We start from the raw sequence: 24,743 nt of genomic DNA on the forward strand, positions 1-24,743 counted from the left end.
GTCACTCTGTTATATATTTTGAGCACCTAAGTTATGATTTTTTCCTATACAGAATACACAGACATGCACAAAAGTATTCAAGAATGTATGATTTTTGAACCTATATAAGTTACATATTTTTTTTTTTTTTAGATTTTATTTATTTGACAGATCACAAGTAGGCAGAGAGGCAGGCAGAGAGAGAGGGGGAAGCAGGCTCCCCGCAGAGCAGAGAGCCCGACTCGGGGCTCGATCCCAGGAACTTGGGATCATGACCTGAGCCGAAGGCAGAGGCTTTAACCCACTGAGCCACCCAGGCGCCCCTATAAGTTACATATTTTAAGTGTACTTTAAACATCTTTAAGTAGGTGTGCTGAATTGTTTTATTTATTGTAAACTACTAATTGTAGTCTGCAGTATGTCTTTAAAATTTTTGAATGAGAATATTAGGAGGTTGTGATCTTAACTATTTTTCTCTCAGCTGCTTTTACTGCATTTGAGTTTTTTAAAACTTGAAATGTTAGTGGTTTGTATCTGTGGAGGATAGTTCTTTAATTGGCCAGTTTCAAAAGGTTTTTGTTTTTGTTATTATTGTGTGCACAGCTTTTTCTAGGAGACTTCTTTCTAGAGTAGATTGAGATTGTTTTTCCCTATTGCTGTTTGTTCTAATACTGTTTGTAAACATACTTACTATGTTATTTTTGGTGTTAACACAAGTATTTTTATTTAATTAAAGAAAAGAAACAAAACTCTTTTTCTTTTCCTTACTGCATTAAGAAATTAAATGAGCAAGCAGCAGAACTATTTGAATCTGGAGAGGATCGAGAAGTAAACAATGGTCTGATTATCATGAATGAGTTTATTGTCCCATTTTTGCCCTTGTTATTGGTGGATGAAATGGAAGAGAAAGATATACTTGCTGTGGAAGACATGAGAAATCGTTGGTGTTCCTATCTTGGACAAGAAATGGAGTGTAAGTTTAACCACCACTATTGGTGGACACTTCAGTTGTTGGATTAAGCACAGTTAGAATTAGATGTTATTTATTTTTATCACTTTTTATATTCTGTAATATTTTTACATTGACATCGTTACTTTTTTTTTCTTATTTACAAACCAAGTTGTATACATTGCCTTGCCATTTATATTTTACCTCTCTCCACCAAATGGTAATTATTTTGCATATTTTGAAATGAAACATCAGTTGACCACTCTAAATTAATAAATCACGTTAAAGATGATAACTTCTTTCCCTCTCTATCTTTATCTACATCTAATTGTTTGTATTTACAGCAAACCTCCAAGAGAAGCTGACAGATTTTCTACCAAAACTGCTTGATTGTTCTACTGAGATTAAAGGTTTCCATGAGCCACCGAAGTTACCTTCATATTCCACACATGAACTCTGTGAACGGTTTGCCCGAATCATGTTGTCCCTCAGTCGAACTCCTGCTGATGGAAGATAAACTGCACACACTTTCCCTAAACACACTGTATAAACTTTTTTTAGTTCTTAACCCTTGCCTTCCTGTCACAGGGTTTGCTTGTTGCTGCTATAGTTTTTAACTTTTTTATTTTAATAACTGCAAAAGACAAAATGACTATACAGTCTTTAGCCAGACTGCAAACAATAAAGCTGAGAATCGCATGGCGCTCAGACTTTGTTTTAAACCAGAACTGATGTATAATTACAAATCTGATTGATTTCATTATGGCAAAACCATGCTTTTGCCACCTTTCTGTTACAGTATTACTTTGCTTTTATCTTTTCTTTATTTACAGCTTTCCATTCAGTCTGGATCCTTCCACGACTACAGCCATTTAAGTGTTCAGCACTGTGTACAATACATAATACTTGGTAGCTTGTAAATGAAATTAAAGAATAAAGTTTTATTTATGGCTACCTATGTGTTTGTAAGCAGGTATATTGTATATTAGTGGATCATTTTAGTTATATATAAGTGAATTTTGTCTGGGGATTGTGTAAGATTGGATGAATAGATGAATAGGTTAATACGAACTTTTAATTTTTCTCTGTTAACACGTTGGAAATTTACTAAGTATTTGACACAAATATATCTATATTTTTGACTAAGTTGTTAAACTTAGTATGGCACCTAAACCTGTTTTGAATTCAAATCAGGTTTTCACTGAAGTGAATGGCTGATATTTAAGTCAACCACACTGAAACTTTTAACTTTTTCTTAGATTAACCTTTTATTTTTTTATGTATTTACAAATAATATAGCAAGGTGATGATTTCAAGAGATACCAGAAAAAAGTACTTGAATAAGGGCTATTTAATAGTGAAACTTATAAAAAATCTGTTTATGTGTATACACACAAACACACACACACACACATTCTTCATAATGGAGGATAATGTTTTGCATTATATAATCATTCTATTTTTGTAAATTATATACCACTTTAATTGAAAATGTTCTCTACTAATCAATGCTGTGAAATGAAGTTGATATTGTTGAACTAGAAATTATGAATATCTTTATCTGCTTTTATTTTCCTCCTTTTCAAAAAGAAAAAGCTGTAGAACATTTTGTAGATGGAACTGTTTAAGATTAATGAAGTCATATTGTGAATGAAAATCAATGCTTTAAAGGTAATCATGTTACCAATAACCTATTTTTGAATTTATAAAAATTTCTTTATAAATGATACTTTGTTAGCATAGTAAAATATATCATTATACTATGTGTATGTTTGTTATAGCGTCGTCAAAACTAGAACTCTCTGTAAATGCCTCTCATAGAGATCCTAGACAGAGGAGGAAGAAGAAAATATTAAGCCATTATATAATATTCCTTATCAAGGTACCAATGTACTACTGAGGTATTAATGACAAGGAATTAGTACTGTTTGTGTTGTAAGGTTAGATTTTGCACATTGTTGCTATCAAAATGTGTTTTGGTTTAGATTTTAAATTTTCTCCTGAGCAGTAGTAGTATTCTACATTGGTTTTCAGGTCCTGTCCAAAGTTTTTAAAACTCCAAATGTATCATCAAAGCATTTGTAAAGTATCGTCAGTATTTTACGATCTCTGAGAATAGTAAGGTTGGTTGTGGTTCTGTGTATAATTGACCACTGAGACACAAAGTGCTCAGGCACCATATGGAAATTACTCCCTTCACAAGGCACATCCAGGAAATCGTATGTGGCCCATGCTGAAGGTAAGTATTATTATTGTATTGACTTTCTACTTAAAAGCCAGTTTATTCATTCCTACTAATGAACCTGAAGTACTTATTTAAAAAAAAATGACCTTTTTTGAAGACCTGGGGAAACAAATTGTTTTTATATCAGTAATTTTCAATGTGTTCTAAATTAGAACCATGACACTAAATAAAACGGTCAGTAGCATTATATGCACCTTAAATTGATGCTGTTTAACTTCCATTTACTTTTGATCCCTTGTTTGTTGGAAGCTTCTCAGTATTTCTCTCAGTTGCAATTTGAAGGAAGTAACTAAAAATTTGTTTTCTTAGTTTTATATTTATCGAGTCTAAGGTGGATTTTCCCCTCCTATACCTAATTCTCCAGAGTTCAGTGTCTTTGTTTATGATTCAGAGTTGTTGACTTGTACCTCTGCATCCTACTCCCATCCCCAAAAGGTACAGTCACTCAGATGCTTGCCAGTAGTGAGTAGGGTTAGCCTTGTGTAATCATTTTTTTTTAATTTATCGTACATCATTAAGCTGATTAAATATCACTTATATCCATGATAACTTCATCCAAAGTACGTATATTACTCTAGAGCTTCCATAACAGTACTACAAACCAGGTGGGTGGCTTATAGGACAAATTTATTTTCTCACAGTTCTGGAGGCTAGAAGTGTAATGTGTGGGCAAGTGTTGTTTCTTCCAAGGCCTCTCTCCCTTGGCTTATAGTAGCCTTCTGCTGTGGCCTCACATGAACCCAGTCATACTGGGTGAGGACCCCAACACTTAAAACCTCAATCAGTCTTTTTAACCCACTGAGCCACCCAGGCGCCCCTTTCTTTTTTCTTTTTTTTTTTTTTTTTAAGATTTTATTTATTCATTCAGTCTTTTTAAAAAGTCCTTTCTCCAAATACGGTTACATTGCGGGGAGCGGCTTCAACATAAGATTTTAGGGGTGGGTGACACAGTTCAGTCCATAGTGTGTGACAGCCTAGTTTATGTACCTCCTTTCCAGACAGAACAGTGTGGTAGCTTCTTCCCTTCAGACTCATGATTACAATGCAAGTATCTATAGTTCTGCTCTTGGGTCTGCTCTGTTGTCTTCTTTTACTTTTACTGTATCCTAAAAACTATTTTAAAGTTACAGAAAACCAAAATAGGAATTGCTTACAATGCATTCATCTCACCAGTATCAGTGCAGTGTGTTTTCACTGAACGGTTCTTCACTAAGTAAATGAAATAGTCTGTGTTGATCTGCCCTTGTTTATGTGGGTTCTCTCTTTTTTTCCTTCCATCGGTTCCACTTTGTACCATGGATCTGTTTCTATTTTGCTAGTGTTTTTATTTTTGCCTACTCCACTTCTCCTTTCCATCTCCCTTTTACCCTGAGCCCAGAGGTAACTGTTGTTAACCATTGTGGCCACATATTTTTCCATGTTTGTATAACGTTATGCAGTGTATACACAAAAGTGTTGGGTTTTGGGGGGGGCAGAAAAGGAAGGGGTCATCCATTTTATGCATCCTTTCTTCTATATTTTCTGGCCTTCAGTTCCTTCTTTTTCTAATGAGCTTTGATAGAAGGGACAGTAATCAAATAATAAAAACAATGACACTAGTAATAAAAGTAAATGAGTTATGACTTGAAGGGACTCTATACACAGTTGGATACACTTCTCCTCCTCCTCCTCCTCCTCCTCCTCCTTCTTCTACTTCTACTTCTGCTGCTGCTTTTTTTTGCATGTGTGCCACATACCAAACAATCTACCAGGTGTACATAAGACAAACTTAGTAAGACAAAAGAAATAATCCACCTACCTGAAATTACATGCTGTTCACATTTTTATGTTAACCCTTCTGTACATCTATGTATGTGCACATGTACACACATACACACACTATAATTCGATGGTTTTCATTTAAAAACTTGAAAAATACAATAAATATGGACATATTTTCAAGGAAGTGCTGGAAAGTACTGCTCTACAGAATTTGATTATAAGGGAAATGAACTCCAACTTATCCAGTGACATGCAATGTAGGCTGCTACTTTTGTCTGTGTGTAGGCTAATATTGTTTTCACGCCTCTGGTCTTTCCATAAATTTTTGGTATAATTTCTGAGTTATCCCTGCTTAAAATTTAGAGCAAATTGTCAAACGGACCTATCTGATTATACTGCCCCCACTAGAGCACAAGAATCTGTTTCCACCTGTTCGACATAGTATGTTACCAGTTTTTAATAGTTTTCAATAACAAACAAAAGTTTATTGTACTATTTTTTTTTTCATTTTAGTGGGAGTGAACATAATATGTTAATAGATGTTTGTATTTATTGTGTGTAGTTAACTGCTTATACTTCGCACTTTTATGGGGGTCGTTCCTGTCTTAATTCACAGTTGCTTATCTTAGGAATCTTTATTATGCGCATTGCAGAAATTTTCCTTCTGGCATTTATTTTAAGTTTATCATATCATTGTTTTATGACTTTTTATTTTTGTGTAACCAAGTCTGTTGACCGGCTTTACAGTTTCTGCCTTTGGTATTCTGTCTGCAAAGAATTCTCCCTGTCCGAGAAATACTCATCCATGTTTTCTTCTGATACTTTTATGATTTCATTTTTTATGTCAGTTCCTAATGCAGTTGGAAATCACATTAATTTAAGGAGTGAGGTAAAGATTCATAAATTTCTGCCAAGATTACCTAGTTGTCTGATACCATTTATAAAATAATTCCTCTTTTATCTTACTGATCTAAAATGTAATCTCCACTAGATAATAAATTTTTATATTGATATTTACAAACACTCTACTCAGTTCCATTTATGTTTTGTCTATTCAGCTGTAATCACTAATGTAATCACTGTTTTAACATTGATTTAAAACATTTGTTTTATAACTAGTAAGCATTTTCCTATCTAATAGATCAATTGTTACTGCCCGGCATATATACTCAATACTAAGTTTTTTCCAGAGTTTTCTATACTCTTACAGATAAACTTTAGAATTACTTAATCTTTCTTCAAATAGAAATCTTATTGGCATTTTGATTATAATTACTTTGGCCTACCTAGATTGGCACATAGAGAAAATATAGTTCCTTCACAATATTGAATCTCACTATCCAAAAAAAATATCATCTGTCCTTTTATTAGGTTCATAGGTTCTTGAATTGGAGTTCTAAAATTAAATTTCATTTGGCTTTAATTCTAGGTATCTAAAAGTGTTTTAATGTTTTTATGGTGCCTATGAATGAGCTGCTTTTTCTAACTTAAAAAAAAGTTTTCTAATTAAATACTATTGGAATAGAATTGCAGCTCTCAATCTTTTTGGTATCAGGACCCCTTCACACTTGAAAGTGAAGACCTAAAAGAGCTGTTGTTTGGGCAAGTTATATCTATTGATATTTACCATATTAGAAATTTAAATGGTAAAAATTGATAATATCAATTTTACAATAATAAAATGATAACTTAAAATTAGAGTTAACAAAAATAATTTATTTTCTAGAACTACCCTAAGAACCAGCAATTGCACTGCTGGGTATTTATCCAAAGGATACAAACATAGTGATTTGAAGGGGTACCTGCACCCTAATGTTCATAGCAGCAATGTCCACAATAGCAAAATCCAGAAAAGCCCACATGTCCCATCAACAGATGAATGAATAAAGAAGATGTGGTGTGTATGTATATATACATAAAATATTACTCAGCCATAAAAAAAAAAAATGAAATCTTAACTGCAACGACATGGATGGAAGTAGAGGGTATTATGCTAAGTGAAATAATTCAGGGAAAGACAATTATATTATTTCTCTCATGTGGAATTTAAGAAACAAAACAGGTGAACAGAGGAGAAGGGAATGAAAAAAATAAGATGAAATCAGGGAGATAAACCATAAGAGACTCTTAACTGTAAGAAACAAACTGAGGGTTGTTGGAGGGGAGGTGGGTGGGGGTATTGGGTAATTGGGTGATGGGCATTAAGGAGGGCATGTGATGTAATGAGCCCTGGGTATTACATGCAACTGACGAATCACTAAACTCTACCTCTGAAACTAATACCATATGTTATTTGATTTTAAACATAATTTTAAAAAATACATTTTAAGTGAAAAATAGCTAGGTTTTTGCCTCATCCTCCTTTTGGAGGCTGGTGTGCTTAAATCGTAAGATGAATCTTGAAATAAAATACTAATTATAACAGCCCCTGCCCCTTATAATTACAGAAATCATGATATGCTCACACTTCCATACAACACATAGAATTAAAATTTGGAGGAAGGTAGGGGAAAATAAGATATAATCTGAGTGGGAGACAAACCTAGGAGACTCTTAACCATAGGAAACAAAGTGAGGGTTGGTGGAGGAGAGGGAGTGGGAGGGTAACAGGGTGATGGGTATTAAGGAGAGCATGTGATCTAATGAGCACTGGGTGTTATATGCAAATGATGAATCACTGAACTCTACCTCTGGAACTAATAATACACTGTATGTTAATTGAATTGAAATTTAAAAATTTATTGTGTCAGATTTAAAAAGACTTGGACTAGAGAACACTGAAATTGATTTTTAAAATAAGTAGGAATCATTTTTCCAAAATGTCATTTCATTTCTTTGAAAAATAAAAATTGTCCAAGCTTAACAGTTTGGAACTTTAGTATGCCTCCAGTAGTCCTGGAAATCTCACAATAAGACAACTGCTCTTTGCTTCGGTTGCATTCCCTTTACCTCATATTTTGAAAATGTAGATTAAAAAAAATTGCCCACTGCCCTCAATTACTGCAACCCTGTACTATCCGTTGTCCAATCACTGAAAAGAGTTGCTTCATCTATTTCTACCCAGTTATGGTTATTGATGATAGGAAAGTTATTCTGTTATCAGCTGTTCCATGATGTCTAAATCACAGAATTATATAAATCTTTGAGAATATAGCATAGAGAGGAATATATTTAAGATCTTGGAATAACAATGGGTTTCTTAACATTTAATTCTTTAACATGTTAAAGAATTAAACACGAAGGAAATTTTTGATAAAGTTCATCATATTAAATTAAGGGATTCTGTCCATCAGAAGATTCCCTAAAGAGAATAAAAAGACAAGGAAATGTAGTGGGGGAAGATATTTGCAATGTAGAAGATGACAATGCAGTAATAAGATGATGTAAAGAATGGACTTACGGCTTGGGTAAGATAAATATGACATACTTTCTGAAATGTTCCCAGATGTTTATCATTAAAAAATCAACTAAGATCACTAAGAAAAACCAATAGACATCATTTTTCAACAAAACTAATTGACAAGGTATAAAGCACAAAATGCAAATAGATGGAGTCAAACTATGGGGAATCACAATATTTTGGCAAGACTTGGCAGGTTTTGCAGATGTGAGGAGTTAGCAGAGTAAGGAAAAGGGGAAGTTATATGTGTCCTAAGACCTCAAGAAAACAAATTACCAATAAATATCCATAAAGTGAGAAGATCTCCAATCTGCAGTCCTCTCCAAATAGATCAGAGAACCACTGGCAAAACAGAAGCCTCCATTGGTTTCAATATGTGGGTGAGTACAAAAAGACATGAGCACTAAGGTGTTGCAAGAAATCAGAGGGGGCTGAGGAAGTCTAACCCTCAAGGAAATTAAAACAAAACAAACAAAAATGGACAAAAAAAAACAAAAAAAAAAAAACAAAAAAACTATTTCCGAAGGACAGAAATCATCCTAAGGGAAAATCTGCTGGGAATAGAATCCAGTTAAGATGAAACTAACCCAAAACTATTAATCATCTAACTTACTTAAATCCCTACTCTTCCTCATGTACCATAATGGCATTCCTGCACCCCTAGGAATTAGTGAAGATATAGTGTCTATTATACCTGAGATGTTCAATTATATCCTTTACCCCAATGCACAGTCACCTTGGTAAATGGACACTGGTCCCTTTAGGGGAAGGTTATGACTTAGAGTATCTATACTTCTGCCATGCTATTGGGAACTTTCTTCAGGGGACTAAGTCTCCCCTTCTTTTCAGGTCACTCTGGGGCTACAAACTCACATTTTGAAATTGGCTGAGTGCCCAGGACTCTTCATTTTAGTCATTCAAGTTGAACTTCATTCAACAGATTTTCAGTCTTTTCTTCTTTAATTGACTGCTTAATGATTTCAGTCCTGGGACACCATAACAATTAGATATTGTCAAAGATCACATCTTCCAGTTACTTTAACTTTGGCTGTGGTGCCATTGAAGTAATCATGCCCACCTTGTCTCTGCTACTTCAGTGATGCTACATGACCCTTACCTCTCTGTGATCCTATTATTCCCATTGAATTCTGGGAACCTATTTCAGGGGCAACATTTACCATCGTCATTTCTGATGCACAGAGAATAGCCACAGGAATCCGTCAAGAATGTCAGTGATGACTTCACTAATATGTTTCCTAAGGATTTGATAAAGGGAGTATTTGAATATTTTCTGGACTCTCCAGTAGATGTAGTAGGTGAATGAGCAGGTCTTACATGGTAAATCTATCCAGCATTGCAATCTCCCTAAACTTTTGGCAACTCCACATATGGTATACCAAGCAAGTTCTGGCCTCTCAATTTTGTTCAGTGTTGGCCACATGTGAGTCCAAGTTTCAGACAACCGAGGGAACTCTAATAGCTGCTCCTAGCCTTCATAGCCAGCAACTGAATCCAAAGTCTCTGCTTAGTGCTTCATATCAGTAGATTCAGCCAAATCCAACAGTATATTCCCTCACCTTGATCAAACACTTGATCAAACATTTTCACACATAATCCTTAGGTTTCTCTCAATATACATTGACAAAATTTTACATTACTTTTATGTGTGTGATGTCTCCTCTTAGGTCACATTTCATAGTTAAGCCCTGGGGCCTACTGGGACTTGAGTCTGAACGTACACCTACAAGCAGTAAGAGGTGGTAAGTGTGAAAATGTTGAAAAAGATCAGCAATTGCCTACAAGACAGTTGCCTTCAGGTGAGGCCAATACAGGTTCTCCAAGCAAGGGATATCTAGCCTCAAGAGAGGGAGGTTGCTCTTGTCTAGTAGAACTTAGGGCTTCAAGGTCCTCACCCTCTTTGGAACCTGCCCATGTGTCCCCATTCCAATTTTCAGGGTCGTCCCACTCTTTGACAATCAATGACCTAAATTTAACATAAGAGATCCTGTAGTTCTGTGAATTCAATTTGCTTTTTAATTCAGCCACCCACAGAATTAAACTTGGGATATGGCTTTAGAAATGGCCTGAGATACAGGAGACAAGGGTTTCATTTAAGATGGTTGCAACTTTCTTGTCCTTTACCTAAAGTTCAGAGATGGCAATTGAAGGGTCTGATCTCATCATTTTCCTTCTTCAAATTCTTCAGAGCACTGGTTGTTATAACGCAACTAATGAATCATTGAACATTATGTGAAAAGTTAATGACATATGTTGGCTGACTATATTTAAATGAAAAAAAAAAAAAAAACCGAGTAACCAATCAATTCCTTTATACTCTAATTTCCCTAGAGTATGTCAGCAGCTACTTATTACAAGTCAGAGTCTTGACTTCTAGAGGCATTTAATCATAGGTGATTTCAAGTAATAATTTAAGTCACAATTTTGCCATTGCAATCAATGGATTACCAGTGTCCCCTTCATACCAGTGCCTTTATGAGAAGCAACATTAATTCAATTTAATCCAATTGGAGATAAAAATGATAGATTATCATACTGAAGATTCTGTTACCCTGAACCACTTCTGATACCAGTAACTATGTTTATGGGGCTGAATGAGGGAAACAGAACCATGAGTTGTGAGATAAAAATACTTACGATAACTAAAACTACACAATTTTGGGAGGATCTGCAAGTGAAATTCTGGGAGGGAAGTTGGGAAATTAGAGAAAGTGTCGCTGACCAGGCAACCTGGGAAGCCAAGTATGCCCAGTTGCTAAGTGGCATTCTGGAGAGAAAGCTCCCAGGGAGATGTATGAGGAGGTGTGCCTGTTTAACTACTGCCTCCACTGTGATGATGGTCCTGGGGCAGCTGACAGTCAACAGAGTTAGCAAACAGCTGGGTGTGGAGTATAGGAGAGCAAATACAAACTAGAACATACTGGTATCTTTGCATGGGTTAGTCACCACATCTAACCAATGGACTTCAGAGAAAAAAGACTAATTCTACTTTTCCAGTCTTGTGATTCTTTTGACCAATCCTAACTAGCAACCATATAGAAAAGGACATTCTAGGAAATGGACTCACAGCTCTAACAGGTGACACACTTCAGGCCATGATGAAGGCAAGGAAGAAAAACAGCCACAAAACAATATGTAGTGTGTATGTGTGTGTGTGTGTACATACATATATCTTATACAAAAATGCCTGAGAATCCAATAAAAAAGTGATCTTGAATAGAGGCTTTACAAAAAAATCCAAATGACTGGCAAATATGGAAAAGTGCTCAAATTCATTAATAATCAGGAAAATGCAAATTAAAGCCATGAGATACCACAAAACACCCACAAGATCAGCAAAAAAAAAAAAAAAAAAAAGGAACTTTTGGCACTACCAAATAGTGAGATGTATATGTAGCACCCTATATGTAGCAATAGTAGTCAAATTATGAGTGGGTATGCAAATTAGTGTAACCACTTCGGAAAACATTATTTTAACATTTAACATTATTTTAGAACATCTGAAGTTACAAGTACATTATACAGCAATTCCTAAGTATTTTTTCCTAAAGATATTTGGGTATATGTGTATCAGCTTACACATACAAAAGTGTTCTTATAAGTATTGTTCATAGTAACAAAAACGAAACAACTCAAATAGCCATCAACAGTAAATGGATGAATTGTAGTATATTCTCATAATGGAATACTATACAGCAATAAAAAGGAGTAAACGATATGTCAACATAGGTGAATCTTATATGAGAACACTGAAAGAAGCAGGACAAAATCATATACGCAATCATTCTATTTATTTAATGTACCAAAAAACCCTGGATAAATTCAAAATATATAGGAATTTATTCATGAATGATAAAATTAAAATAAAAAATCAAGAAAAGGATTACAAGTCAGGATAATGCCTACTTTGAGGAGGGAGGAAAGATGTGTGATTAGAAAAGGACTTGATTCCTATTATGATCTGATGTTTTCATTTTCTGTATGTATGTCAGTTTGCAGTTGGGGCTTGGAGCAGAATTGTTCCCTAGAGATATAAATTTGAGAATCAGCTCTGAAACGCAGTTAAAGTGAAGGGAACTTTCATGATATGTAATAAGATGATGTAGAGAAAAGAGAGGAGGGCCCAGGGCTGAGTTTTGAGGAGCATAATAGGCTCTGCACTCAAGGGAAAACCAGGGCAAGAAACAGAATATCAAATGAAGTAGGAAAGTCTTGTGTCTGTTAGTCTAAGACAGAAGAGGTTTTTTTTACAAGCAGGAACTCGTCACTTATAGAAGTGTTTCTGAGTAAAATGGGGGTAGAAGAGCACATTATCTCGACAAGGGTTATCTCAGTGGAGTGGCAGAGACAGAAGGCATGATAGAATGTCTTCAAGAATTCATCAGGGACTGAGCAGCTAGAAAGCACTGTCATTTACAAGATACTTACAATAGTGGATAAAATACTAGAGCGGTTTTAATGCATCCCTCAGGCTGGGAAGAAAGTGAGGAATACTTTCAATGGCCAAGAATCACGTAAGCCTGGATCCATTCTGATCAACTATGCCAAAAGGAAGACTAAATTACTTTTCTAGTCTCCCCGTAGAAAATATTACAAAATCATTAACATGTGAAGAGATGTGGCCAAAAATGTCAGAAAAAAAGTTATTGAGATGACTGGATTTAATTATCTTTGTTAGTATTTGTCATATTTTTATAATTTTAGCTATTTCTTTTCTTATACCAGTAAGTATTAACTTTCCTACATAATTTTACATTTTTCATTTCAAAGCTCCTCTTCCCACAAAAATTGGATCTCTGGACCCCTAAAATTTCATTCAGGCCAGTAAGCTGGGGAAAGATCACAAAGCCCAGGAAATAGAAAAAGCCTTAGGAAGAAGGGGAAAAACCTTTTTCCCAAGGAAGGCAGTAAAGAAACCTGTCTTTTTCATCCTTTGCTCTGGATGGAGGGAGACATTCACAGCCACGAGCTGCTTATCTGGGGATACGGTTGGAGGCTAGAAGTGACATTGCATTCGTGGTCTGAAAAATCTCAAGATGGGAACTTTTTCCTTTGAAGTGGTGCCAGACTGATAGCGGCAGCAGGACTCCGGCAGCAGGAGCAAACTCAAATCCTTTGTGCGGCAAGCAACTTATCCCCAGAAGGACTGAAAATAGAAAATGAAAAGTGTTGGCTCTCAGCAGCATGGTTTTTAAATTGATTTTATATCAGCCATGACCGAGAGGTAAATATAAACATTTGCAGAAATTGGCATAAAGAGCCCTTTCAGATGTCGATGCTGGAAAAGAATTTGCCCCCGTTTTGACGGCAGTTAAGCCTTAGGAAAGGAAGAATCTTAGAAAGTAGAAGGTTTGAAATAGCATGACAGATAGGATCACATTTATCAGATTGTTAAAGCTTCCAATAACGTGGCCTTGAAATATCTTTAGAAACTCTCCCTTATCCCACATTGAGGTGGGTACAGATGGGCACTGCCTAGATCCCCTTGGTAGGGGGCATTCCTGCCTCAGGGTCTGCCTCAGGGAAAAGGGTTGTTTCATCCAAAGGCATGCCCATCCTGGGGTCCCACAGAAGCGTGGAGTAAATAAGGTCATGCCATTTTGGCCCAGACCAGGACCATTTATGCTTCAGAGTTCCCCGCTGGATTGGCAAAGTCTCTGATCCTAAGTCTTGTCCTTCTCTCGTTATCCAGTCCTGGCTTCCCCCATCACTTCCACAGATTGTCTTCTATTTTCAGCGCACAAACTCTGCCTCAGTGTGAGCTTCTAGAAAAATGCAGTCAATGGTACATGTCTACCCAATTAGATGTGATTACGTTTCTCAAGTATATTGATGCAAAAATAGAACCAACTTCATTTTATAAGCAATTACCTCTCATTACAGGCTAATAAATGTGTGTTCTGGTTAATAAATGTCTATAATCAGCTTCATTCACCCAAACTAGTTCATCTAGGTATGATCCTCCCGGTTAATAGTACTCAAAAAAGCAAGGAAGAATGATTGAACTAGAGGGTCTCCTACATGAAAATTTACCAACAATTTTGTTAAATTTTTCTATGCCTTCACTAGTGCATGTGTATTGGACATTCTTTTGATCACTTTATTGATAATTTAGAAGTGCTTCTAGTTGAAGGAAGGGATAGTTACACTGCAATGACTTGATTGTTGTCTTCTAAATTCCCAGTAGGTGGTGTCATAATACTGTATTTAGGGAATTTTTTTTTTTAATAAAGTGGGAAAAAATGCTAATATACTTGCTCAAATATATGTACTCTCATTTTAAAAGCTTCTTTACTTTTTCTTCTTAAGTGGCACTATTAAAAACACCATAATTCTTCTGAAATGTTTCAATTGATATTTTTATAAAAAGCATGTGCTGAGTGACAGCATTTTATTCTTTTATTCTCTGGAGTTATACAAGACTACACAATCAATCAGAAGAGTAGGATGGCCAAAATGTTTCCAGAAACTTTCCCCCAGAATCTCTCTTTTTGCTCTCATATCTTGGACTATGGAAAAAGAAACTGTTCTTGTTCTGGAATTCAAACAGGAATGCAGGACCTGTCATTATAACCATTATAACCTTTATTTTTGCACTCAAAATGTTTTCTACTTTTAGCTACTCTTTTGAACTATCTATATCATAAGTGATTGACCTTGCTGGAAATCCAGCTATTTCTAGCTGAATTGAATGTAGTCTTAATTTTCCTTACATTTTTGTAATGCTTACATTTGCTTTAGCAGTATAGCACATGCTAATGTATCATAGTTATAACACAGAGGATAGTCTGACTTGTGTGAGAATGACTCTCAACATGCTCTGTAACATTTCATGTTCTCAGTGTCTCCCCAGCTAGATTATATACCCTTTGAAGACAGAGCCCATGGATTAGTGGGATTTGTTCGTTTGTTTGGTACTCCCACAAACCCTATTTTAAACTATGCAAAAATACACAGTTGTTTGGAAAATGTTTGTTAAATAAATGTGCTACTATTTAAATTTAAATGATTAACTTCTCCTTGAAATATTCCTACACCCCAGAGATTAGGTATCTACAGCATGAGATCTATTATTTTGGTAATTTAATGCTTGTGATACTTCAGTAGTCAGGAATCTGAAGATGTATGGTCCCCATAGGGTTTGGTCTTTAATGAAATGTGAATTATTTTGAAAAAGTTCTAAGTATTTCACTTATTTTTTTAAAAGTCTGCTAAAGAAGTTAGAGCATTTTTAACTTTCCTGAAATTAGAAAAACTAAGATGAGATAATTTTAAGTTAAAAAAATAGTTCTCAAAAAATACTGAGATATCTCACTACTTTGAAGAAAATGTTAAACACTTAGGCCCTCGAAAGGGCAGAAAGTAAGGCAGTCTCAGGGACTTAACCATAAGGACCATTAACATTCCCCAGTGAAGTTGTCTCTAGACATTATCACTGAGTTTAGTGGCTTAAAGAACTATTTCCTGAAGGATTTGAATGTACATTATAATGGCTACCAGTGTACAGAAATAATGGTATTTCTCCTTGAAAGCCAAGATCCATTACCCCAGGTGTTATAGTTGAATGGTGTTTCCTTAAAATCCATATGTTGAAGTTGCAACTTCCCATTACCTCAGAATAGGGCTGTATTTGTAGATAGGGTTATTAAGAGTAATTATGAGAAAATGCAGTGATTAAAGTGGGCCCTAACTCAGTATGGCTGTGGACTTAGAAGAAGAAGAAATATATACACAGACATGTAGAGCTGGAAGATCATGGGAAGACGCAGGGAGAAGATGGCCATTTATAGGCCCCAGGAGAGAAGCCTCAGAGGAAACCAATCTTACCAACACCTTGTTCTTGGACTTGTAGTCTCCAGAAATGGGAGAGAATAAATTTCCATTTTTAACCCACTCAAATTGTCATACTCTGTTATAGCAACCTAGCAAACGAATACACCGGCCAATGTTTGGATGATCTTTTTGGTTTCTTCCTTTAGTGCAAATGTTCCCAAATCTTTGCTTTGCTTAAAAATGAAAGAGGAACTTTGTAGAATGCAAATCAAAAATGAAAGAGGAACTTTGTATAATGCAAATCTGGGCACCACACACCAAGTTTGGGGCAGCAGATTTAATTCTAAACAAGGTGGTCTCTAGTGGCATGAGTAGGCCAATATTCTTGTCATTGGATTCTATAAACCTTGGGAAAAGTGACTCTTCCTTGAGGTAAAACAAAATAACACCAAAACAAACAAAAATAACTCTCCCAAATTCAGAAACCCAAGGGCAAGAACTAAAATTTTGAGTGGAGTTTTTATATCTGGGAATGATATAATCCGTTGATTCAAAGCAGTCATTCCAGCTTGGAAGAGAAAAAAAAAAAAAAACTGCACAAAATAAAGTATATATAGCCATGTGAAAGCATTGGAGAACCACCTAAGTAATGAAGACTGAGGATTTGTACAGGCTTGAATCCAGGAAAGAATCAAGTTGGGTAAGTCCAGCCTCAGGCACTGCTTTTCTCTTCAGTGCATTTACCAATTCCTAAGAGGCAGGTCCTTCGAGGTGTAGCTGAGCAGTGCTTTTGGCTGACTTAGGGAGCTTGAGAGGATGGGAAGGATTGAAGTTCAGGACCCATATAGAGGGAGAGACCTTGGAAAACACCCTGTGCTGGCACTTTGAAAGGCTATACTCCAAGAACAAGAGTAAATAGAAATAGGCTCTCGGAGGGACTAAAGCTCATGTTTGAGTCTTTTCAATGACTGATGAGATTACTGTGAATTGTTAGCACCTCTAGCTGGGTTGCCTGCTACAAATAAAAGATACATCATTCAGGAGTGCCTAGGTAGCTCGGTCATTAAGCATCTGCCTTCATGTCAGGTCATGATCTTGGGGCCCTGAGATGGAGCCCCATATCTGGTGCCCTGCTAGGTGGGAAGCCTGCTTCTCCCTCTCCCACTCCCCCTGCTTATGTTCCCCCTCTGGCTGTCTCTCTCTCTCTCCGTCAAAAAAAAATAAAAATAAAAATAAATTCTTTTAAAATAATACATCATTCAGAGCCTGATACGATCTCTTCAAACTTTGCATATAATATCAAGCAAGCTGAATCAGACATAGCAAATAAGTACAACAAAAAGTAGCAGGAAAGAAGACATGATCTTCGGTTTAAATGATGACAAAAAGTCATTAGAAAAAGACCTGTGGGAGAACCAGATCATGCAAAGATCATGCAAGGTTTTTTAAAATAAGTGTTATAAATAAGTTCAAGAAAGGAATTCATTGGCAAAATAGAAAATTTCAGATGCCAATTTGAAATGTAAGAAAGAATGAAGAGCAAAATAAAAAGTAAATATGTGGGATAAAAAACACTTCTGGAATGGCAGAATAAAAACCTCTGAAAATATATTCCTCCAGAAAAAACTATGAGAACATTACAGAAAATAATCAAAACCAACTTTTTTAGCACTTGGGAAGCTAATCAGAGGATTGTAACAATCTGAGGAATGTATATTCTTAAAAAATGACAGTTTAGCTAAGAAGAATGAGTTCTGTGGCGTTTTAACCTGCCCTATTCTCATTCCCCTCCTCTCGCTCCATACTAGCCTTGAAAGCCAGGGGCTAAGGAGCACTGAAGGGGACAGAATGGGTTTGGTATTCTCTAAAACCTTCATCTCCCAATAATTGTTACTACTTCATCTCTCTGGCAGCTACCCGCAAAGTCCACTTCAAAGGACTTACCTTTAGTTGGACTGACTCAGAATTTGCTCAGTGGGAAAGGTCCTATGCCTAGAGCATTTGTGAAAAACAATCAGCGGCAATTATTTACCACCCAGGTAGCTGATTGTGGTGGTGATACCAGCTGGGACAAACAAGAGGCTGGCCCAGAAACATAAAAGGAAAATTTGGAGAATAAGATGTTTATATGGGGTTTTAAAAAGCTCTGACATAGTCCTGGGGATGTAGAAGGTCAGGCACTTCGGCAAGACTATGGTGTGTCCAGGCCAGGAAAGATCTAAGAAGACTTTAATCTCTCACAAAAGAAAATCAAGCAGAGTATGATGGTTTTGGTATATTGAGAAGGCAGAAATTAGAAGCACAGAGGCTGAGATGGCTAGAATTTGTGCAGCAGAATACATTAAAAGAAGAGGGCCATTTTGAGTTTGTTCAGAAGTTAGAGACACGGATTTTATGTTCTTTTGCTGTCTCTTTCCTTCCCATAGTCTTTTCTTACTTCAGTGATATATTCCTGGTATCAGTTTTCTGGCTCTTCTCAGCCAGAAATTCAGTGTGATTTTTTTACAAGTGCCTCCTGCTAGCACTGGATAGCCTCAAAGACTGCAATTAACTTTAGGCTAAAGGTACCTCCTTCTAATTGCTCTATTCCTTCCCTTGAGGGTATACTACACATCCAGTTCTGTCTGCTTCAGTTCACTCTCCGTTGCCTTTCTGTATTAGTCAAGTTTTATAGGTGCTTCTTGTGAGGATGTCCTCTGATAGAACATTACTCCACCATTAATGGAAACCTTCTGATTGATTAATCTCTGGAATTCTGAAAAAATTGATACTGACAAATACCTGATAGAAAATTTGTAAAAAGTTGCATGGAGCACTGGGTGTGTTGTATAAACAATGAATTTTGGAACCCTGAAAATAAAATAAAATAAATTATTTTAAAAATGGAAACCTAAAAAAAAAAGTAACATCTGTGTGTACATCTAATTTACTCTGAATATAAAAGCACTGATAAGAATAATGTTAATTTGAACAAGTACATGTAAGGGCATATCAAATATGCCTAAGTCCCTAGTTAGCATAAAGTGCTTAGCCTGACACCCAATAGACAAGAACAATGTTGGACTCCCTGCCTGTCTCCAGAATGCACTGATCTTGCTGAAGACAGTTATGGGAGGTTATTATGACCACCTACTTCTGTTTGGGTAGAGAATACTTGTGAACAAAGGATCAACTGGAAATAAACAATAGCCAAAGGAAATAAAATGCCTGGTCAAATAGTAAACATAAAGTAGTACATATCTTCCCAGCCTATCAGCTGTCATGGCTTGTTGTTTAATAGATTGACTGCTTAATTAGTTTGTTGAATGAAAATAAATGCATTTTATAACAGTAGGTAGTTTCCTTGGTTATTTCTTTTAACTGGCATCCTCAGCCAGATCTCTGTAACCTGTGGTACAACCTAAATTTGAGTGTACAAATTAAATTAGCAGGTGGCTTAAATACAACAGCCTTGCCACTCCTGTGCTGTAGCTACCTCATAGTTTAGCTGTATTCCTTTCTTTTAACTTTCAAAATTAGATATTATCATTAATAATTTATATAAGCAAGTTGTTTTATATTTATAGACACATTAATCATTGTATTTGTTCAATGTTTCTTATGTTCCAATGTCATCCTTTAATCAATTTTCTTCTTATTGAAGTACATCTGAAGTTCCTCTCATTAAGGTGATAAACATTCAAAGATTCTGATTTCTAAAATGTCTTTACTTCACCTTTGTTCTAGTGATAGAGTTTGGCTAGATACACAATTCTTGGTTGATACACATTTTCCCCTCACATTTGTTCTTTCTACTGTCTTCCGGCTTCCCTTGTTAATGTTGAAAATTCCATCATTAATCTGTCTATCATCAACCAATCTATCATGCCTTGGTAGGTGGTCTGCCTTTTCTCTCTGATGTTTTTAAGATCTTCTTTATGGGACACCTGGGTGGCTCAGTTGGTTAAGCCGCTGCCTTCAGCTCAGGTCATGATCCCAGGATCCTGGGATCGAGTCCCGCATCGGGCTCCTTGCTCAGTAGGGAGCCTGCTTCTCTCTCTGCCTCTGCCTCGGCCTGCAGCTCTGCCTGCTTGTGTTCTCCCGCTGGCGCTCTCTCTCTCTCTCTCTCTCTCTGTGACAAATAAAAAAAAAAAAAAAAAGATCTTCTTTATTTGTTTGGTGTTTGCATTTTCACTACAATATTTCCAGGTGTATATTTCTTTGTATTTTCCCTGTTTTGGAGATACCAGCAGATATTTTTCTTTCACATAATCATTGAGACACTCAGTTCTTTCTTTTTGTGTCTCAAGGATTCACTCTTCATCATCTTAATCCATCCAGCAGAAAGGAAAAGAGACAGTTGTGGAGGCACACTAGCTTTTTAGTATCTTTGGCCCAGAATGACATATGTCAATCATTTCCACTCATTTTTCATTGAACAAACACTAGTCATAAGATGACCTCTAGATGCTAATAGGTCAGCTGCTTCATAATCCATCTTTTTCTTTCTGGGTATAGAACACATTTATCTTCTCTCCAAGGAAAATAGCCAAAAGTCATTCAGCTCATACATTATTAGACAAAAGTCAAAGCTCTTTAAGTGACGCTCAGTGTTGTAGGCTAAATAATGGCCACCCACAGATACCAGGTCGTAATCCCTAGAACATACCAGTGTTATCTTATAAAGGAAAAGAATCTTTGCATATGGGCTTAAATTAAGGATCTTAACATTGGAGATTATTCTGGATTATGTGAATAAATCTTAGATACAATCACAAGTGTCCTCATGAGAGAGGGGGAAGGAAATTGAGACAGGAGAAGAGAAGACAGACAAGGAGAAGACCACGTAAAGATGGATGCAGAGAATGGAGTGATGGGACCTCAGCAAAGGAATAACAGCAACGGCCAAATGCTGGAAGAGGCAAGGAATGGATAGAGAGTTAAGGACAGAAGAGGGTTCGGTTTGGAGCTCATCCTTGACAGAATGATCAAGTATGTGCGCTGCCTGGAGATCCAGAGAAGCTCTTGCTCCAAGCCTTTCCAGAGCCCAACTTCCTGCTAATACTGTAAGATGCCCAATAACATTAAAGTCAATTTCATACTTGCTTAAGTTGGACAGCGTAAGTTTCTGTTGCTTGTAACTAAATAACCTGAAATCTACTAGAAGTTACAAAACTAAATTCTGACCTCTTGACGGTATCCTGCACCTGGAGGAGAGGGAGAGAGTGTACGTTTTAATGGGAAAATTATGAAAATAAAGGTTAACCTACATATTTGTTTGGCAAAAGTTGTCCTTTTCTTTAAAGATTTTACTTATTTGAGATAGAAAGAGAGAGAGAGAAAAGGAACACAAGCACGGGGAGCGGGGAAGGGAGAAGCAGGCTTCCCTCTGAGCAGAGAGCTGATGTGCGGGTCGATCCCAGGACCCTGGGATCATGACCTGAGCTGAAGGCAGACGCTTAAACAACTGAGCCACCCAGGTGCCCCAAAAAGTTGTCCTTAATATCTCTAAATATTATTCCAATTCCTTTGTTCTGGGTACTTTAAAATGTGTCCATTACTGATAGCATTGGCAGCCTTCTATTCTGGCAGGTTCAGAAGTATTTTAAGTTACGTAATCTAACATGGAAGCAAATCTACTTCTTTTTAAGAAGTATAGAGTAGATCTTATTTCTTTTGGCCTTTTTACTGATCAATACCTGTGTAGATATTTCAGCAGCATTTCCTCTAAATGAAATTTTCTTTGAAACAGCAGAGATCAACAAATTAGTTTGATGATATTTATTCTATTAAATGGTATATTTATGTTGGCAGTAAGTGGATGCCTTAAAAATAATGTCTATTTAAAGAATAACTGTGGGATCATATTTATTTAAGATAGCGTTTTAGATTTTCTATGTTATTATACCATGGCTTTTTTGGAAACAATTTCATGCTTATATTGGCAGGTACTATTGAATTAAAAACTGGGTCACCATTCAGAGTCCAGTAAGGAGAGAGGAATCACATAAATTTAACAGAGAAAGTTTAATATGAAGAATTAATAACTATAACCAATCCAGATTACTTGCTACAGAAAAAACTAAAGAATAACAGAAGAATAGATACAGAGAAAAACCACTACCTCTAAGCCTGAGAGGCAAAGCACAAAGGAACAAATCTGAAAGAGACACTCCCCCCCTCCCCCGCTCCAATGGAGTGGTTATGGCTATGGCTGTGACACATTTGATGGTGAGGTTCTCTGAGGTATAATGCCAGCAGAAATTGCCAGAAATCTGCCTTCCAGGTGCTTGGAAAACTATCAATAGGGAAGTATTACTTCATGGAATTTGCTGGGGAGTGGTCCTCTGAAAGGGCCAAGTAAGTTATCCATGGGGAAGTGTCATTCAGCAGAACTCACTGGTGGGGAGGGGACACCCCTTGGTGTCTTGTGCTCTGCTGGATATTGTGTACCACAGGAGCAAACAGAGAAAAAATACACTGGAAGGAAGCCTTGTTTTTCCTGCAGTGTTCTTTCTGGCCGTCTGCTGATAACATTTAACATTGTGTCACCTGAGAAAAGGGAAATGTTTACAGGGTCCATCTCCCATATCACAATTAGGGCAACAGAGGGTGGATTTGGAAATGAGAGGTGATCCGTTGATAACTGGCACAGGATAAGCGAGATTGCTTTCTTTTTCCTAAGTGAAAGCAAAGGATTTTTTAAAAACTTGGAATCCATTGGTTTATCTGATCAGGGAAATCAGTATTTGAGTAGAATTTTATATAGAGCTTCATATAGGTATTTAAAGTGCAAAATATAATTCCTGTTTAGGTTTTAGAATATTCCCTTGAAATATTTAGGTACATTTATGCAACGAAAATACTGGAATTCTTAGTTTTAGTCTGTGAAAATGCTCCGTTGGAGAATAATTTTCTTATAAAAGAGACAGCCTGCCCACAAACAGTCCATTCCCTAAGGGGAAAATCTGTGGTTTCTTAAAAATTGAGTTCAGATTGTATTTGTGTGGTAAAGGCCAAGCTGATTTTTTATGTACTGCTGATCCATCCGGACATGGAATTGTATCCCATCCAACATGACTGGATGGGAAGAAATGGGCCATCGGCTGAAGTTGCTTGTACAAAACGTTGTAAACTGTAAAAGCGATATGTAAAAGCTGTTCCATAAGAATTTCTGTTTCGACTTTGCTTTCTCTATGTCACTTAACTCCCATAAAATTGTTCCAGTTCTCCTTTCAGAAATGATTCTTATAAGCTGTTGAAGTGACAGAGCAGTGCTCAACAGGTGGGTCAATTAACAATTTACTCTTCATGACTCTCTGAGACTCTTGGAATTTACTACAAAGTATTGGATTCTAGGTATCATCTGTAGGAAAACTAGCTCCTGCCCGAGGGTTCTGAACATTGCTACAATGTCAGACGACTGCCATATCCTTTCTCTGGAAATCCTGGCATTTCATCCTACCCTTGTAATGTTCCGAATCCTCATTATCCGGGATTTTTTTGAGGGGACTGCAGAATCAGAGAACTTGATGGGCAGTGGTTTGCTACTTCCCAAGATTTACACAGAAATATGACTGCATCCTAAAAATCAGAAAGAATGTTTTATAAGTTCTTCACTTTTGTGCTAAGTTTTCCAGGGTTTACCCAACAACATAAGGACTACCCTTATCTCAAAGTTAATTCATAAAGATTTAACCATCACTACCATGTTTCCCAATTTTGCATGATCGTTTATAATTTAAGCAGAAGGGAAATACAGCATGGGGAAAGCTAAAGTGTTTGTATCTCATATTTCCATCTAAACTGTATCGCTAGAAGGGGGGATGTTTTAGATACCAGAAAGTTGAGCATGGGCTGCTTAGCACATGCTGGTTTCTGTAAAGTTTCTATAACAGTGTTGTTATCTAATTAAGTACTATAGCTTCTCCCTCTTTAAATGAATCCCCCCCAAACTCCTCATCTTTTAATGACTGTAAGAACTGGTTTCATTTTGCTTGCAAGTAATTTTCTGCTTCCTACATTTTTGTGGTTTGCTAATTTGGAAAGAATTATAATCAGTGTATTCTACCAGAAAAAACTCTGTAATAACGACAGAGTCCAGGGTAGAAAAGTTCCATTTTCTGTGTTTTGGGCAGCTTTCAAGAACTTTATTCACAGTTAGTTGGTTCAGTTAGATGGTCTTATTTGTTTTATAAGACAAGAGACAATTCCTTACACATATGGTAATATGTTAGAGCCGCTACATAAGAAAAGAACTAATTTCCTCCCTCCCTCTGTTTCTCCTTCCCTTCCTCCCTCCCTCCCTCCCTTCCTTCCTTCCTTCCTTCCTTTTGTTTTCTATTCAGGTTGAATATTCTCCTTCTTTTTCACTTACAGGACCCTCCCTGAGATTTATAAAACTCCAAATAAAACTGATAAAAACAGAGAATGATAATTTTATCTTTTTATATTTGTTTAAGTGAAAAGTCATCCACAATTTTTTTCTCTTGCGATTAAAAACCAGGTGAAAGATATCATGTTAAGACAAATGACCATGCAATTGAAGCTATCCAATGGTTTTGAAACCCTAGCAGCGTCTGCCAACTCTTGCTTTTAAGAGTGGAGAGGTTTATGAGAACTTTTATAGTCTTATCTTG

At 36.4% G+C, this 24,743-nt stretch overlaps 1 protein-coding gene across 2 annotated transcripts in view; it reads left to right on the top strand.

The window, feature by feature from the left end:
• Positions 1 to 1,886, top strand: part of LOC111148491 (ubiquitin specific peptidase 25) — a 134,071-nt gene extending 132,185 nt beyond the window's left edge. For both annotated transcript variants that reach the window (XM_022505076.1, XM_022505086.1), the window contains 2 exons: positions 757 to 952; positions 1,273 to 1,886. In XM_022505076.1, coding sequence (XP_022360784.1) covers positions 757 to 952; positions 1,273 to 1,445 — 369 coding nt within the window. In that variant the 3' untranslated portion in view covers positions 1,446 to 1,886. The remainder of the gene's footprint in view (positions 1 to 756; positions 953 to 1,272) is intronic.
• Positions 1,887 to 24,743: the final 22,857 nt, after the last annotated feature.

The sequence above is a fragment of the Enhydra lutris genome, unplaced genomic scaffold (assembly GCF_002288905.1).
Source record: "Enhydra lutris kenyoni isolate GAN:26980312 unplaced genomic scaffold, ASM228890v2 scaffoldscaffold2, whole genome shotgun sequence".
NCBI lineage: Eukaryota > Metazoa > Chordata > Mammalia > Carnivora > Mustelidae > Enhydra > Enhydra lutris.